Below are 17886 nucleotides of genomic sequence, written 5' to 3'. Positions count from 1 at the left end.
TGTGCGTGTTTTGGGCGTTTTGTTTGTTCAACTGGCAACAATCTGGTGGATAGACTTTTCCCCAGCAGGGGGATGTCAAATACAAAAGGGCACAGTTCACAAGTTATAGGAGTAGTATTAGGCCATTCGGCCCATCAAGTCCACTCCGCCATTCAATCATAGCTGATCTCTGCCTCTTAATCCCATTTTCCTGCCTTCTCCCCATAACCCTTGATACCCATTCTAATCAAGAACTTGTCCATGCCTGCCGTAAAAATATCCACTGACTTGGCCTCCACAGCCCCCTGTGGCAATGAGTTCCACAGATGAACAGCTGTAAGGTGAATGGAGATTTGAGAAGCTTTTTTTTGATTGAGAGGGTGATGGGTGCCTGGGACGCACTCCCCATGAAGTGATTTAAGCAGATACGGTGGGAATACTGATGCATTTAGATGGGACCAGGCAGGGATTGGAGGGGGGTGAACCATGTGCTGGCCAGGTTAGATTGGCACCAGCAAGCTGAAGGGCCTGTTGCTGTGTTGTACCATGCTGTTCTCAGGACAACATTTTTCCCACAATAGCCCCTCTGTGGCTAGTTGCCAGCAGCTTACATAGAAAAATAGGTGCAGGAGTAGGCCATTCGGCCCTTCGAGCCTGCACCGCCATTCAATATGATCATGGCTGATCATCCAACTCGGTATCCTGAACCTGTCTTCTCTCCATACCCCCTGATCCCTTTAGCCACAAGGGCCACATCTAACTCCCTCTTAAATACAGCCAATGAACTGGCCTCAACTACCTTCTGTGGCAGAGAATTCCAGAGATTCACCACTCTCTGTGTGAAAAATGTTTTTCTCATCTCGGTCCTAAAAGATTTCTCCTTATCCTTAAACTGTGACCCCTTGTTCCCAACATCGGGAACAATCTTCCTGCATCTAGCCTGTCCAACCCCTTAAGAATTTTGTAAGTTTCTATAAAATCCCCCCCCCCTCAATCTTCTAAATTCTAGCGAGTACAAGCCGAGTCTATCCAGTCTTTCTTCATATGAAAGTCCTGCCATCCAGGAATCAGTCTGGTGAACCTTCTCTGTACTCCCTCTATGGCAAGAATGTCCTTCCTCAGATTAGGAGACCAAAACTGTACGCAATTAATTGATTTAGCTTAAACCTAAATCAATTAATTCAGTGGTGACCTGTAAGCATTAATGCTTTAAGATGATCTTTGCGGCAGGGAATCTGTTTCATTAGCACTTATTCACCAGCCCCATTTCTTTTATTTTTAAAAGCTTAATTGAAAATGGTGTAACACTTGGAAACCTTAAAACATCTGTGAATCAGAAAGATTTAAACATTTCTAACTCGGCTTGTTAATCTGTATGCGTGTAAATAAGTAAATAATGGCTTGTTAATTAGAAAGGCCACAAAATGCTGGAATATCACTGGCGAGGCAGCATCTGTGAAGAACATGGATAGGTGACATTTTGGGTGGGGAGACCATTCTTCAGCCTAATACTAGCTTTTCTATCTATAGTGCCTCATGAATGAAAAGCCTTCTTTGGTGCGGAACTTTTATACTCTGATAAAATGAAATTAGGGTAGACAAAAATGCTGGAGAAACTCAGCGGGTGCAGCAGCATCTATGGAGCGAAGGAAATAGGCAACGTTTCGGCCCGAAACCCGGAAGGAAATAGGTAACGTTTCGGGCCGAAACCCGGAAGGGTTTCGGCCCGAAACGTTGCCTATTTCCTTCGCTCCATAGATGCTGCTGCACCCGCTGAGTTTCTCCAGCATTTTTGTCTACCTTTGATTTTCCAGCATCTGCAGTTCCTTCTTAAACAAATAAAATGAAGGAATGTCCTAATGTTAGTAGCAATAGATTTTCTCCCTGGCTTGTCAAGGGTGCCTAAAACTAACATTCACACTTCAGTGTGAAGTGCTGCAAGGGGGTTCTTCGATGTTAAAACAGATTCTATTTTCTGTTTAAGATTCCCAACATACAATGTTCTATCAACCCTCGATGTCTTAAACTTCATTAGCCAAGTCCATTTTGAAGCAGGATCCTACTGTTTATTACTGTTTATACTAGTTGTAAATCTGTTTATACTAGTTGTAAATCCAGACCAATTGCAAGTCGGGGTTATTATTACCCTCATGATGCTAATTCCTACGCTGAAAAACCTGCAACATTCTCGGTCTGAATTAGCAATTACACACAGAGAAGCTGCAAGCTGTAACAGAGATTGCTGGAAAAGTCTAGTCAGTTACATCCCTGATGGGAAGAGTCATGAGGATTGCTGCCTTGTGATGGTGGATGAAGCCTTGGTGCTTTCTTGAAGGCTTTCTCTGGTCTTTTTCTGGGGAAGAAATCTATTAGCGGTGGTAGAGAATAAAGTGTTGCAAGATTTTTTATTTACCGCATGCATTATTGCCCTCAATTGAAAGCCTGTCTAGGGTGTGTGATGAAGGCCGCTGTTAACTATGCATTTAAGGAGTTAGAAAATGTAATTTGTTTTCAAACAAATGGGAGAATTCAAACTAGCCTCTGCAGAAGGGTCTCGACCCTTCCCGAGATTATTCCCGATGTTGGGAAAGTCCAGAACAAGGGGTCACAGTTTAAGGATAGGGGGAAAGTCTTTTAGGACCGAGATGAGAAAATCTTTTTTTAAACAGAGAGTGGTGAATCTGTGGAATTCTCTGCCACAGCAGGTAGTTGAGGCCAGTTCATTGGCTATATTTAAGAGGGAGTTAGATGTGGTCCTTGTGGCTAAAGGGATCAGGGGGTATGGAGAGAAGGCAGGTACAGGATACTGAGTTGGATGATCAGCCATGATCATATTGAATGGTGGTGCAGGCTCGAAGGGCCGAATGATCTCTACTCCTGCACCTATTGTCTATGTTTCTATGACCCCAAACGTCACCTATCCATGTTCTCCACAGATGCTGCCTGAACCACTGAGTTACTCCAGCACTCTGTGAAACGTCACCTATCCAGGTTCTCCACAGATGCTGCCTGACCTGCTGAGTTACTCCAGCACTCTGTGAAACGTCACCTATCCATGTTCTCCCCAGATGCTGCCTGACCCTCTGAGTTACTCCAGCACTCTGTGAAACGTCACCTATCCATGTTCTCCACAGATGCTGCCTGACTCGCTGAGTTACTCCAGCGTTTTGTGTGTATCTTGGGTCCCATAATTGGGTGCAGTGTCGGTCACCACGAGTCATTGGTTTTTGTTTATTGTTTGGTTGAATGCTGGAGAGTCTGAACACAATTGTTAGCCACACTCGAGCTAAATCTCACAGCACTAACAACTTTGGGGAGCGTCATTCTTGAGGGAGTGCAGCGTAGGTTCACCAGGTTAATTCCTGGGATGGTGGGACTGACATATGATAAAAGAATGGGTCGACTGGGCTTGTATTCAACTGGAATTTAGAAGGATGAGAGGCGATCTTATAGAAACACACAATTCTAAAGGCATTGGACAGGCTAGATGCAGGAAAAATGTTCCCCATGTTGGGGGAGTCCAGAACCAGGGGTCACAGTTTAAGAATAAGGGGTCTGCCATTTAGGACTGAGATGAGGAAAAACTTTTTCACCCATAGAGTTGTAAATCTGTGGAATTCTCTGCCACAGAAGGCAGCGGAGGCCAATTCACTGGATGTTTTCAAGAGAGAATTAGATTTAGCTCTTGGAGCTAACGGAATCAAGGGATATGGGGCGAAAGCAGGAACAGGGTGCTGATTGTGGATGATCAGCCATGATCATATTGAATGGTGGTGCTGGTTCGAAGGGCTGAATGGCCTCGTCCTGCACCTATTTTCTATGTTTCTAATATCACCATGTCTAATTGGCTTCCCTTTGGGATTTCTATATTTTTTTGCTAACACATCACTGATGATAACCCCCAAACAGGTGCATAAGAAGGAACTGCAGATGCTGGAAAATCGAAGGTAGACAAAAATGCTGGAGAAACTCAGCAGGTGAGGCAGCATCTGTGGAGTGAAGGAATAGGCGACGTTTCGGGTCGAGACCCTTAAGGGTCGAGACCCGAAACGTCGCCTGTTCCTTCTCCCGTAAGGGTCTCGACCCGAAACGTCGCCTATTCCTTCGTGAGTTTGGCAAAAACAGGAAAGCAGACTATTATCTAAATGGTGGCCGATTGGGAAAGGGGGAGATGCAGCGAGACCTGGGTGTCATGGTACACCAGTCATTGAAGGTAGGCATGCAGGTGCAGCAGGCAGTAAAGAAAGCGAATGATATGTTAGCTTTCATTGCAAAAGGATTTGAGTATAGGAGCAGAGAGGTTCTACTGCAGTTGTACAGGGTCTTGGTGAGACCACACCTGGAGTATTGCGTACAGTTTTGGTCTCCAAATCTGAGGAAGGACATTATTGCCATAGAGGGAGTGCAGAGACGGTTCACCAGACTGATTCCTGGGATGTCAGGACTGTCTTATGAAGAAAGACTGGATAGACTTGGTTTATACTCTCTAGAATTTAGAAGATTGAGAGGGGATCTTATAGAAACTTACAAAATTCTTAAGGGGTTGGACAGGCTAGATGCTGGAAGATTGTTCCCGATGTTAGGGAAGTCCAGGACAAGGGGTCACAGCTTAAGGATAAAGGGGAAATCCTTTAAAACCGAGATGAGAAGAACTTTTTTCACGCAGAGAGTGGTGAATCTCTGGAACTCTCTGCCACAGAGGGTAGTCGAGGCCAGTTCATTGGCTATATTTAAGAGGGAGTTAGATGTGGCCCTTGTGGCTAAGGGGATCAGGGGGTATGGAGAGAAGGCAGGTACGGGATACTGAGTTGGATGATCAGCCATGATCATATTGAATGGCGGTGCAGGCTCGAAGGGCCGAATGGCCTACTCCTGCACCTAATTTCTATGTTTCTATGTCTATGTTTCTATGAGTTTCTCCAGCATTTTTGTCTGTCCCCAAAACACGTGGCGGTTTGCCTGCCTTGATGTGAGGTTTGAAACTGCATACACTTGCTCTGAAACGAAATGATAAATTCTGGGCTGCTTCCAGTTATTGCCAACTGACATGCGACATGTTTGGTTGTGGGTTGGAGCCGTAGATAGTTTTCCAAGAAAACCTTTTGACTTTCATTAGTAAAACTGGAGACAAAAACGATTCCTTATTTAGCGGCTTAACTGTTTGTTCAGTGTGTAAATATCACTTTAAAAAAAGGGATTGTACAAATACAACGTTGACCGTATCATTGTGAAGGATGGTCCTGAATTTTTCATGTAACCCATCCCGTCGCCAGTAATTCCAGTCTGTGTAATTCTCTGCCTCAGAGGGTGGTGGAGGCAGGTTCTCTGGATGCTCTCAAGAGAGAGCTTGATAGGGCTCTTAAAACTAGCGGAGTCAGGGGATATGGGGAGAAGGCGGGAACGGGGTACTGATTGGGGATGATCAGCCATGATCACATTGAATGGCGGTGGTGGCTCGAAGGGCCGAATGGCCTGCTCCTGCACCTATTGTCTATTGTCGCAAGGTGCTGAGGGATTTCTGCTCTTGCCTTTACTTTTGTGAGCCTACTCCATACCAGGGTCAAACCTGGAACCCAATATATACACATGAATAAAACATTAAGCAGTACTTGCATGCACTGAAGAATTGGAGTCTGCTGAGTTTGTGCATTTGTAAAAAAAAATTACTTGTTCAAAGCATTCCCAGATTGGCACAAAATGCTGGAGTAACTCAGCGGGACAGGCAGCATCTCTGGAGAGAAGGATAGGGATCTTCGGACTGAGAGTTAGGAGAGAGGGGAACCTGGAGATATGGAAGGGTACAAATGGAATGTGGGGTGTGAAAAGGACAGATTAAAGCAGATGGTGCCCAAGGAAATGCGGAATGGTTCATTGTTGGCTGAGCGGAAGGTGACAACAAGGCACAACCATTCGGAGAACTGGGATGGGGGAGGGGATGGAGAGAGAGGGAAAGCATGGGTTACTTGAAGTTAGAGAAGTCAATGTTCATACCGCTGAGGTGTAAGTTGCCCCAGCAAAATCTGAGGCGCTGTTCCTCCAATTTGCGTTTGCATTGCATTCCTAGATTAGTCTTTTAAATAATGGTGTCTGATCTCTGATTTCTTTCTGCAATGTGACCCGTTTCGAAAGCATTTCTGTCTTGCGAGTGAAGATGTTAAGATCCTAATTCCCACTGTATTGTCCAATTCACATATTTGTCCAGTCAATCTCATGTTCAGCTACTTGAATCTGGCACCCAAACAGTGTTGATTATTACAAAAGCTTTTGTGAACATGATAGCAGGTCTCGGATAGTCAAGAAAGTGATCATTTTGCCAAACTGTCCTTGCAAACATCCAGACAAAAATAATTCTACATTGTTCTGACAGGATTGAAATATCTGGACTCTTCAGCAGTTTTATGGATTTCAATAAATCTCTTTCTTATTTTGATAGGCACAACATTCACCCACACACAGTCTCCTTTGACCTAACATTTGTCAGTATCAGATTATTTTTCCATTCACTTATTGAATTCTGGCTTTTCAGCAGTCATCAGTTTGATTTTGGTTTTAGATTTGTATTGTTTCATCTTTTACCAGTTAGGTCGGATAAGATTTGGAGTATTTCATTTTAAAATTAGTGCGGGTGTCAGAAGTTATGGGGGGAGAAGGCAGGAGAATGTGGTTAAGAGGGAGAGATAGATCAGCCATGATTGAATGGAGGAGTAGACTTGATGGGCCGAATGGCCTAATTCTGCTCCTATCAACTTATGTCCTTATAATGTGTGATAATGTCTCTATCACGTTATCTAAATGGTATAATCCTATTTCCCCCATCAACATTTTTGTTGGGCAAATGTATTTGTTAACCATTACATTCCTTGTCATTCATTATGTTCAGAGTTCAGCTGAGCTATTTGCTGAAGAGATCTAACAAAATGTCCAGGTAAAAATGACCAACGTTGTTGCAACAGCGTTGAGGATAATTCATCAAGCTGAAATATTCAATACTTGGTGACTTGCTCTTTCTGAATATGTCTGGATGTGGATATAGTAGACTGAAACCCTCTTGGTAGGGCATCATAAGATGGCGGTGGGCGTGCTAGTCGAGGTCCAGATGCCTTTGGAGTGCATCTTTGTATGTGTTAATGTTTTTGAGATCTCTGACATGTGAAAGCTAAGTGTACCTTTCATTAAAATTGGGAGGAAGCAAAAATGCCTTTACCCTTAAGGGTAAATACTTCACCTCAACTTCTAGTTCACTTTATTTGTACGAAATATGTCCCTTTAGTAGAACATCTAATAGTGTACATAGTACAGTGTCACTTGACAATGTAGGCTTGCTTGATGGAATCGCAAATGTGCAAATTGAAATTTGCCCTCCATTTTGTGCTTTTGTACAAATCAGATGTTTACAGAAATCAGATGTAGGGTGTGGAATGTTGTTTGCAGTCGTGGGCTAAACCGCGTGAAACGGTCTGAATGTGGTACTTGTATCTGTCCAGGTGTTGATCCAGAATTGTACGAGTTGACCACATCCAAACTGGAGGGCACTAACACTGTCAACCGAATGACCGATGCATTTGCTCGCCTCATGTCCACCGCAGAGAAAACGAGCACGTCTAGCAGGTAAGAATGGCCCTTGGTCTTGGTGAGTGGAAGGTCTCAACACCGACTCTGTCAAGGACATATGGGATAGTAGCAGAATTGGACCATTTGGCCCATCAGGTCTACTCCGCCATTCAAACATGGCTGATCTTGGATAGAGTGAAAGTGGACAGGATGTTTCCACTGGTGGGAGAGTCCACAGAATTAAAGGGCGCTCTTTTAGAAAGGAGGTGAGGAGGAACTTCTTTAGTCAGAGGGTAGTTAATCTGTGGTACTCATTGCCACAGAGGGCTGTGGAGGCCAAGTCTGTGGATATTTGAAAGACAATTCTAGACAATATTCTTGATTGGAACGGGTGTCAGACATTATGGGGAGATGATGAGCCATGATTGAATGGCGGAGTAGACTTGATGGGCCGAATGGTCTAATTCTGCTCCTATCACATGACCTTATGAAAATGGTAATAATGATTTTTTTTTTCTGCTTCACAGGAAACCAAAGAAGGCGGAGGTAGTGAGTGGTGAAGCTGCCCAGGTGATTGCCACCCTCCCAGACCTGTCCTTCATGCATGCCAAGGTACTGATGTTCCCAGCCACACTCAGGCCCTTGGTAAGCACGTGTGACAAGGCAGACTGAGCCGCCCGCGGACACCAGACTTGATGGACATTTTAAAATAAGACATTTTACCTTCCTCAACTTTAAAAACTAATCGGTCAATCGGATGATTTATTGATCAGCAGATCTGGAGGATTCAACACCAATAATACGATAATGTTGTATATTTATTTATATTGAAGTCATTTCCGGATGTTTATATTAGGAAACCTGTAAATACCAGGTGAAGGGTTTGCAGACTATTTTTTCCTTTTGCTCTGCTGGGTTGTACACGTTAGTTTGGTTAGCTGATCTGGCAATGACCTTAATAAAACATTGATCGTTTGGATGTTCAGATTCTGTTTCACACTGACATCCTGGTGAATCTTTCAATGTTATGTTCTGTTTATTACTGATTTGAATCCAACCTCTCGGGCCGTTTCAAAGCCCCTCTGTTGAAACATTGACCTCTGCTACTGTTTGTGTGTGCCCTGTTTTGACCGAGCCCTCTCTCACTGGCTCAGGCCAAACACAGGAAGATATCACTGAAGCCATTTGCAAGATCAGAGTTTCTCAAGTGGGCCGCCCGCACCTTTCGAATCAACCGCTGACATTCTCAGCCTGGGCTCATTTGGGGGACCAGGGACCAAGATCTTGCCTTGGCTATTTGTTTTATTTTGCCACTAATACATATTTTATTGAGCATTTGCACAGTGTAAAGATTTGGTGGACATAATCATAGTTTGCAGTGATTCAGGCTGTATGTACATTAATAACTATGGAATGTAAATGGTGAAATTCCTATGGAAACAAATGATTCAGTGAAGAACCTGAATAGGTTGACGTGCATGTCCAGGTTCTTTTATAACTGTAGTATGTATATTTACTTTTAGAATACAGAGAAATAAAAGAGATGATTTCAAACAGTTCTGTTCTCTGCTTTTCATTGCAGCAACGGTCTTACAGTTTTCTGAGCCCCACGCAGAGTAGCGGCTGAGAATCAGATGAGAATTATCCAAGTGCCTTTACAAACACATCTGCCTTTCTAGACGTGGAGGTCTCGGAATAAAGTATTCATCAAGATTTGCAAATCAATTATTTAGATGTAAACGCACCAATTTAACCTGGGCCATATCATTGAATATGATTATGTAACTGAACTGATCTTTGAGAAAACCAGTGAACAAAACAGGTCACGGGGAGAACGTACAAACTCCGTACAGACAGCACCCGTAGACAGGATGGAACCCGGGTCTCGTTTGGCTGAGGAAGGACATTATTGCCATAGAGGGAGTGCAAAGACGGTTCACCAGACTGATTCCTGGGATGTCAGGACTGTCTTATGAAGAAAGACTGGATAGACTTGGTTTATACTCTCTAGAATTTAGGAGATTGAGAGGGGATCTTATAGAAACTTACAAAATTCTTGAGGGGTTGGACAGGCTAGATGCAGGAAGATTGCTCCCGATGTTGGGGAAGTCCAGGACAAGGGGTCACAGCTTAAGGATAAGGGGGAAATCCTTTAAAACCGAGATGAGAAGAACTTTTTTCACACAGAGAGTGGTGAATCTCTGGAACTCTCTGCCACAGAGGGTAGTTGAGGCCAGTTCATTGGCTATATTTAAGTGGGAGTTAGATGTGGCCCTTGTGGCTAAAGGGATCAGGGGATATGGAGAGAAGGCAGGTACGGGATACTGAGTTGGATGATCAGCCATGATCATATTGAATGGCGGTGCAGGCTCGAAGGGCCGAATGGCCTACTCCTGCACCTAATTTCTATGTTTCTATGTCTCTGACGCTGTGAGGCAGCGACTCTACCGCTGCTCCACCGTGCCGTCCCATGGTGCAGGTAATGATCGTATTCCTGTGACATGAATTTCTCACATTGATCAGCCTTGCCGTTTTGCCTCGGGTGAAGACTGGAACCTGTTTCTATTTCCCCCCTGCTCTCCCACGGCCAACCTGCTGGCTTGCAATCTTCAGTAGATTTAGCTCATTCACATCTCCTAAAACAGTAGCTCAGTGGGTCAGGCAGCATCTGTGGAGAATACGGATAGTTTCACAGAGTGCTGGAGTAACTCAGCGGGTGCAGCAGCATCTAAGGAGCTAAGGAAATAGGCAACGTTTTGGGCCGAAACCCGTAAGGGTTTCGGCCCGAAACGTTGCCTATTTCCAGAAGGATTTCGGCCCGAAACGTTGCCTATTTCCTTAGCTACATAGATGCTGCTGCACCATAACTGAGTGGGTCAGGCAGCATCTGTGGAGAACATGGATAAGTGACGTTTTGACAGAGTGCTGGAGTAACTCAGCGGGTCAGGCAGCATCTGTGGAGAACATGGATAGGTGACGTTTCACAGAGTGCTGGAGTAACTCAGCAGGTCAGGCAGCATCTGTGGAGAACATGGATAGGTGAATTCTCAGAGCTGCACCATCGTGCTCCCAAAGTCTTTCTCAAACACAACGTTTTTTGAAAAGTATTTGTTTTGCTCGATGCCTGTGGTTTAAGAACCTCTCGTGTTGAACCCTCAATGCACACAATATTCATGCATCAAGGAAGATCAGGAATTTCTGCCCATGAAGTGATAGAAACAAAGAAAATAGGTGCAGGAGTAGGCCATTCAGCCCTTCGAGCCTGCACCGCCATTCAATATGATCATGGCTGATCATCCAACTCAGTATCCCGTACCTGCCTTCTCTCCATACCCCCTGATCCCTTTAGCCACAAGGGCCACATCCAACTCCCTCATAAATATAGCCAATGAACTGGCCTCAACTACCTTCTGTGGTAGAGAATTCCACAGATTCACCACTCTCTGTGTGAAAAATGTTTTTCTCATCTCGGTCCTAAAAGATTTCCCCCTTATCCTTAAACTGTGACCCCTTGTCCTGGACTTCCCCAACATCGGGAACAATCTTCCTGCATCTAGCCTGTCCAACCCCTTAAGAATTTTGTAAGTTAATCTATATTAAAAATTGTTGGAATTGTCCAAGATGTGCAGCCTTGTTGTGCAAGCCCTCTGCAGTTTGTAGCCAGTTTACACATTAGTCTATGACAGAGCCTACCAGTGTTCTCAGTCAGATTTGAACTCTGATCACTTGTCACATAAAACCCAGCAACAATGAGATGAACATCTTTAGGGGGCACCGTCGAGTATGGCTGCCCTGCCGGCAGCTATTAGTCCTTTCACCCTTTTAAAACATTTTTAGTGAGTTAAAAGTGTTTGTTTTGGAGGTCTAGTCTTTTATGTGGTGGGTGGGGGGGGGGAGGGGAAGGGGGGAAACTTTATTTCCTAGTCCCTACCTGGTCGGAGAGGCGACTTTCCTCCGAGCCGCTACTTCGGCCCTTCCTCACGGCCTACCATCGGACTGGAGCGGCATTTCCTGTCGGGACCGGCCGGGACTACAGCTTTGGCGGCAGCACAGCGCTGGGACACCATCACAGAGCGGGCGATGCCTTAAAGGGTCACCGTGCGGTAAGCTCTGGAGTGCTGTGACTGCAGACTCCCAACATCGAGGGGCTGTGGCTGCGGGCGGCGCTGGATTTAAAACACCGCGGAGCCTGGGATCCGGGATCACCAGAGTCGGATCTCCAACCAGCGCGGCCTGAGGACTTCGGGAGCCGTGGTCTCCGGGGAGGGAGCGGCCGCTCCAGACATTCCAAGCCACTGAGGAGTGTTCACCCGACACCAGAGTTCCATCTTCCCGGCAAGAGGGCCTGAAAACATCGGTCTGACTGCGGAGGCCACAATAGGCCCGACTATGGGTGAACAGGGGATAGGACTGGACTTTGCTGCCTTCCCCCAAAGTGGGAACCATTGTGGGGGGATGTTTTTATGTTGATTGTTAAAGTCTTTAATGTTGTGTCTTATCTTTATCCGTGTGCTGCAATGGCAAGTCAAATTTCACTACACCAGTTGGTGTATGTGATAATAAATGTCCTTTGTATCATTTGTTTTAAGAACTGGTTAGTTTTTTGTGAAACACTTAACATTGGGTGTCTGAGGTTTCTTCGATTGGGGATTGAGAACTTCACAGTGCTCGTGTTAGGCTGCTTGGTCCTACAAGCCCGTATCTGTAGTGGTATATCCTGTGGTTTTCCTGATCACACTGATTAACTCGTTAGGCTGTTTGGTCTTCCAATGCCCCAGATCTCATCTGTCGTGGTGCATAGTCTGGTTTGCACATTCAAAGTTTTTCATTGTATCTTGGTATATGTGACAATAAAATAATAATGCCATCTCCACAGCCACTCCTCTTGCCACAGGTGTCTGCTGTACTTGCCTGCCCCATTAGAGTTTTTAGTTTGACTACAGGATATAGTTATTGCTCACAAGGCCAGCAGTGTGTGATCAGCCTCTTCAGAAGGGGCATCATTGTGACCTTGTAGCAGCTGAGGTACACATAGTCAAACCCTGACAACCTGGTACCAGCCAGTCACACGTCCTGATAGTTTGGCATCTGGTCTCGAGGAACTGCAGATGCTGCTTTACAAAAATACGCAAAGTGCTGGAGTACCTCTGGGTTAGGCTGCATCTCTGGACAACATGTTCTGGTTCGGGACCTGTAGGAGATTGCAACCTTCATGTGGTTCGCCGAATGCAATCAACCCGGCATGCACAATCAAATAGCAAATGGAACAAGTTGTCCTACAACTTTAGGCTGTGCACGCCACACGCAAGGAGAAGAAGAAGGTTCGGGACTAGTTTAGTTTATTGTCACGTGTACAGAGATATACAGGGAAATGCTTTGTTCTCCATGCTATCCAATCCCACCGTACACGAGTACAAGAGATGCCCTTCTGGAGCAGCATGCAGGGAGCCCCATCTTGCAACTACCGACTCTCTGACAAGTCCCATCTTGGCCCAGGGGCAGATGCAGCATCTGACACCACAAGTCTCGTTTCCTGCACTCCACCCCAATGCCCTGTGGATCCACCAATGCCCTGCTTCTTATTTAAACTGGCTTCTGTACTTTCTGAACTCACCAGGCCCCAACTCCCATCTGCCCTTTCAACTAATTCATGGCCACTGGGAAATTTGTTACAATGCCATTTAAAAAAAAAGTGTTTTGTAGTAGAAATATCATCCACAAGGTCATGCAGTTTGACCTTTCTGCCTCGGTGCCCATTCCCCCCTCCCCCCGCCTCCCTCAAAAAGACTGGCAGTATCATCAAAGACCCACACCATCCTGGCCACACTCATCTCCCCGCTACCTTCAGGTAGAAGGTACAGGAGCCTGAAGACTGCAACGACCAGGTTCAGGAATAGCTACTTCCCCACAGCCATCAGGCTATTAAACCTGGCTCGGACAAAACTATGAACATTAGTAGCCCATTATCTGTTATTTGCACTATCAGTTTATTTATCCATGTGTATATATATATATTTATATTATGGTATATGGACACACTGATCTGTTTTGTAGTCAATGCCTACCATGTTCTGTGTGCTGAAGCAAAGCAAGAATTTCAATGTCCTATCAGGGACACATGACAATAAACTCACTTGAACTTGTTCAGGAATGTCAGATTTAGGAGCCAACCACATTGCCGCCCATCTCAAGTCAGAGTTAGGATTCACTCTCCAAATGGAGGGATGTGGATCAGGTGCAGGCAGAGATTCATTTAGCTTGGTGCCATGTTTAGCATGGACATAATGGGCTGAAGGGCCTGTTCCTAGGTTCTATGTTCTGAAAGATCTGATCTTAGTTAAGGCTACTCTCAAGTGCTGCCACTTTTCCATTTGTCTGACCCGCTGAGTTACTCCAGCTTTTTGTGTATCGTCTGAGAATCGCACGAGCCTGGAAGCCAAGGCCGACCGATCGATGTACATTCCATGCAGCCACGGGTGACTAGTCACATAATATCGTGCCACGCAACCAATCTCGGACATGCATTCAGGGAAGGCTTTGCATCGAACACTGACCTCTGCTGGGCATTCTCTGTCCTACAGGGAGACTGCCTTGGAAACCCTTCAAAACTTCACACATGCACACGCACACGCACACGCACACGCTGCAAGCTTGAGGAAAACACAAAGTGCTGGAGGAACTCAGCTGGTCTGGCAACGTCTGTGGAGGGAATGGAGAGGCAATGGTTCAGGTCAAGGACCTCTTTCCCCCCCCCCCCTCTCGTATAGCCTGATGCAACCAGTCAGCGTGCTTAAAGGGCCTGTCCCACGAGCGTGCGACTGCATGCGGCAAGCGCGACCGAACCGGAAGCGGGGGCCTCGCGGAGGTCAAGTGATCCTGTACGAGATGACATGAAGTTCGAGCGAAGTCCACGGGAAGTTCGCGCTAGGTGTACGCCCGTCGAGGCGGTGCGTACGGCCTCAATGCGGCTGCGGGCCGGCAGGCCATTGCCGCGCGGAATATTTGGACAGTGTCAGTTTTTCGGAGCCCCGCGCGATGTCGGGACCAGCTCCGCACAACTCCATACGGCTCCGGCGATCGAAGTGGGACCGGCCCCGCGAGGCCGTACGGCTCAAGCGACCACGTTAGGTCGCGCTTGCCGCATGCAGGCGCATGCTGGTGGGACCGGCCCTTCACTGTGCTGGAGTATTGTGTGCAGATTTGGTCTAATTTGAATAAGGACATTCGTGCTATTGAGGGAGTGCAGCGTAGGTTCACCAGGTTAATTCCCGGGATGGTGGGACTGACATCTGACGATAGAATGGAGCAGCTGGGCTTTAGAAGGATGAGAGGATATCTTATCGTAACATAAAATTCTTAAAGGGTTGGACTGGCTAGGTGCAGGAAAAATGTTCCCAATGTTGGGGAAGTCCAGAACCAGGGGTCACAGGCTGAGATGAGGAAAAACGTCTTCACCCAGAGAGTTGTGAATCTGTGGAATTCTCTGGCACAGAAGGCAGTGGAGGCCAATTCACTGGATGTTTTCAAGAGAGAGTTAGATTTAGCTCTTAGGGCTAACGGAATCAAGGGATATGGGGGGAAAAGTAGGAACAGGGTACTGATTGTGGATGATCAGCCATGATCATATTGAATGGCGGTGCTGGCTCGAAGGGCCGAATGGCCTACTCCTGCATCTATTTACATGTGGAAAAGCCAGCCAAGAGGGCAGCTCGTGACACGTTGCTCAAGAACCCGGTGACACGGAGCTAGTCAAGCATCAGCTCACGGGGAGACAGAGAGACAGGCGGCAGGCAGGTCAGTCTTGCAGTTGCCGAGCAGGTTTCTCGACAGAATCGTGGCCAGAACACTCTCCAATCCACAAGAAGTAGTTGGAAACAAGAATTACAGTTGTGACGTCTAAAAGCCACATTTGCCCCAAGATCATAAGTGATAGTGGCAGAATTAGGCCATTCGGCCCATCAAGTCTACTCTGCCATTCAATAATGGCTGATCTCTAACCCCATTCTCCTGCCTTCTCACCGTAATCCCTGGCACCTGTCCTCTGAAAGATGTCCTTTACCGTTAGTAGATGTGGTTTTCCCCACCGCTGTCAGAGGTGGACCTCTCACCCACGTCTCCTGTGTGTCCATTAGTTGTACTGTTACTTCCCCTCCCCCCAAAAGGAACAAGGATAGATTTCCCTGGTCCTCACCTTTCACCCACCAGCTTCCATATCCCACACATCATCCTCTGACATTCCCATCACCTCCAACGAGATCCCACCACCAGTCACATTTTCCCATCTCCACCCCTTTCCGCAGAGACAGTTCCCTCCGCAACTCCCTGGTCAATTCGTCCCTTCCTTTCATATGAAGAAAGACTGGATAGACTCGGCTTGTACTCGCTAGAATTTAGAAGATAGAGGGGGGATCTTATAGAAACTTACAAAATTCTTAAGTGGTTGGACGGGCTAGATGCAGGAAGATTGCTCCCGATGTTGGGGAAGTCCTGAACAAGGGGTCACAGTTTAAGGATAAGGGGGAAGTCCTTTAAGACTGAGATGAGAAAAACATTTTTCACACAGAGAATGGTGAATCTGTGGAATTATCTGCCACAGAAGGTAGTTGAGGCCACAGTTCATTGGCTATATTTAAGAGGGAGTTAGATGTGGCCCTTGTGGCTAAAGGGATCAGGGGGTATGGAGAGAAGGCAGGTACGGGATACTGAGTTGGATGATCAGCCATGATCATATTGAATGGCGGTGCAGGCTCGAAGGGCCGAACTCCTGCACCTATTTTCTATGTTTCTATGTTTCCCACCCGAACCACCCCCCCTCCCCGGGTACCTTTCCCAGCAAGGCTTGCAGGAGATGCAACACCTCCTCCTTCGACTCTATCCAGGGACCCTGGCCATCTTGCCAGGTGAGGCAGAGGTTCACCTGCAGTTCCTCCAACCTCACCTGCACTTCCTAACGTGGCCTCCTGTACATCAGCGAGACCAAACGTAGACTCAGTGACCCGTTGCGTTGGTTCACTAATACCTGCTGGATTTCCCAATGGTTTAACCATTTTTTTTTTTTTTTTTTTTTTTTTTGTTAATTTTATTTTTATTAGAAGTACGGTAAATTACAATCCTACACAACACATATATCTTAATACATATTTTGTACCGCTTCATTTTTTTTGAGCTTTAAGAAAAAGGTAGAAGTAAGGAAAGTAAAGAAAGTGCAAGAGAGTCGTGCAGTGCAAGAGTGTAGGGAAAAGAAAGCCCCTTAGGAAAGAAGTTAGAGAAGGAAGTAAAGTGAGAAAATAGACCCTAGAAAAGAAAGAGAGAGAAAATAGAAACAATCGCTCTATTATAACATTAAACTCCGCAGAAAGGGGACTACCAACCAAGTCTGTTTTGTTATTTTACCTCCCGTTACCAGGTCCTGATACCACTTATTTATATATTTGTTTGTTTTTTTTTAATTACTATTGCACCTCATACTTGTAATAGGTCCAGAAACATAGACCACGTCTTTTGGAATTGGTCTGCTTCACCTGCTAGGAGGAATCTCATCTCTTCCAAATGTAATGTTTCAAACATATTTGATATCCACATTTTTATTGTTGGTGTCGGCGCATTTTTCCAGAATTTAAGTATAAGCTTTTTTCCCATTATTAGCCCGTAATTAAATAAATTCCTCTGAAACACGTTTAATTCAGGGTTATCTTCCGATATTCCGAAGATAATCCATTCTGGTTTAACCATTTTAACGCCTATTCACACTCGATTGTGTTCCTGGGCCTCCTCCATTGTTAAAGGCCACGCGCAGACTGGATGAGCAGCTCCGGCAGCTTACAACCCAGCGGTATTGTGGTGCGCGGGTCTCAAAAGGAGGCACGAAGTCCAGTGTTTGAGAAGCACCTTTATTTTATTCCTCCCGGTTGAAGGGAAGACGAAACCAGAGGAAGATGGCACCCAAACCCTGCCTTTTAAACCCTCCGGCTGAGGGCCGCCTCCGGACTGCACCACTCCTGTGCCAAGGGGTTCGGCAGTATAATGGCACGACCCTTAGGAGCCGCCACAGTATGAACATTCCATTCTCCAATTTTATCTTTTGAAATTTTTTTTTTCATTTTTTAAAAATGTCTTTTTATTAGAAACATAGAAACATAGAAATTAGGTGCAGGAGTAGGCCATTCGGCCCTTCGAGCCTGCACCGCCATTCAATATGATCATGGCTGATCATCCAACTCAGTATCCCGTACCTGCCTTCTCTCCATACCCTCTGATCCCCTTAGCAACAAGGGCCACATCTAACTCCCTCTTAAATATAGCCAATGAACTGGCCTCAACTACCCTCTGTGGCAGAGAGTTCCAGAGATTCACCAC

The 17886-nt window shown here is 45.9% G+C and overlaps 1 protein-coding gene across 1 annotated transcript in view; it reads left to right on the top strand.

The window, feature by feature from the left end:
* LOC129699245 (aftiphilin-like) overlaps positions 1-9086 on the top strand; it is a 55206-nt gene extending 46120 nt beyond the window's left edge. The window contains exons 8-9 of the mRNA XM_055638865.1: positions 7464-7587; positions 8058-9086. Coding sequence (XP_055494840.1) covers positions 7464-7587; positions 8058-8202 — 269 coding nt within the window. The 3' untranslated portion in view covers positions 8203-9086. The remainder of the gene's footprint in view (positions 1-7463; positions 7588-8057) is intronic.
* Positions 9087-17886: the final 8800 nt, after the last annotated feature.

This window comes from Leucoraja erinacea, chromosome 8 (assembly GCF_028641065.1).
Source record: "Leucoraja erinacea ecotype New England chromosome 8, Leri_hhj_1, whole genome shotgun sequence".
Classification (NCBI taxonomy): domain Eukaryota; kingdom Metazoa; phylum Chordata; class Chondrichthyes; order Rajiformes; family Rajidae; genus Leucoraja; species Leucoraja erinaceus.
Note: the sequence above shows the minus strand (reverse complement) of the source record. Positions and strands in the feature narration are given on the sequence as shown.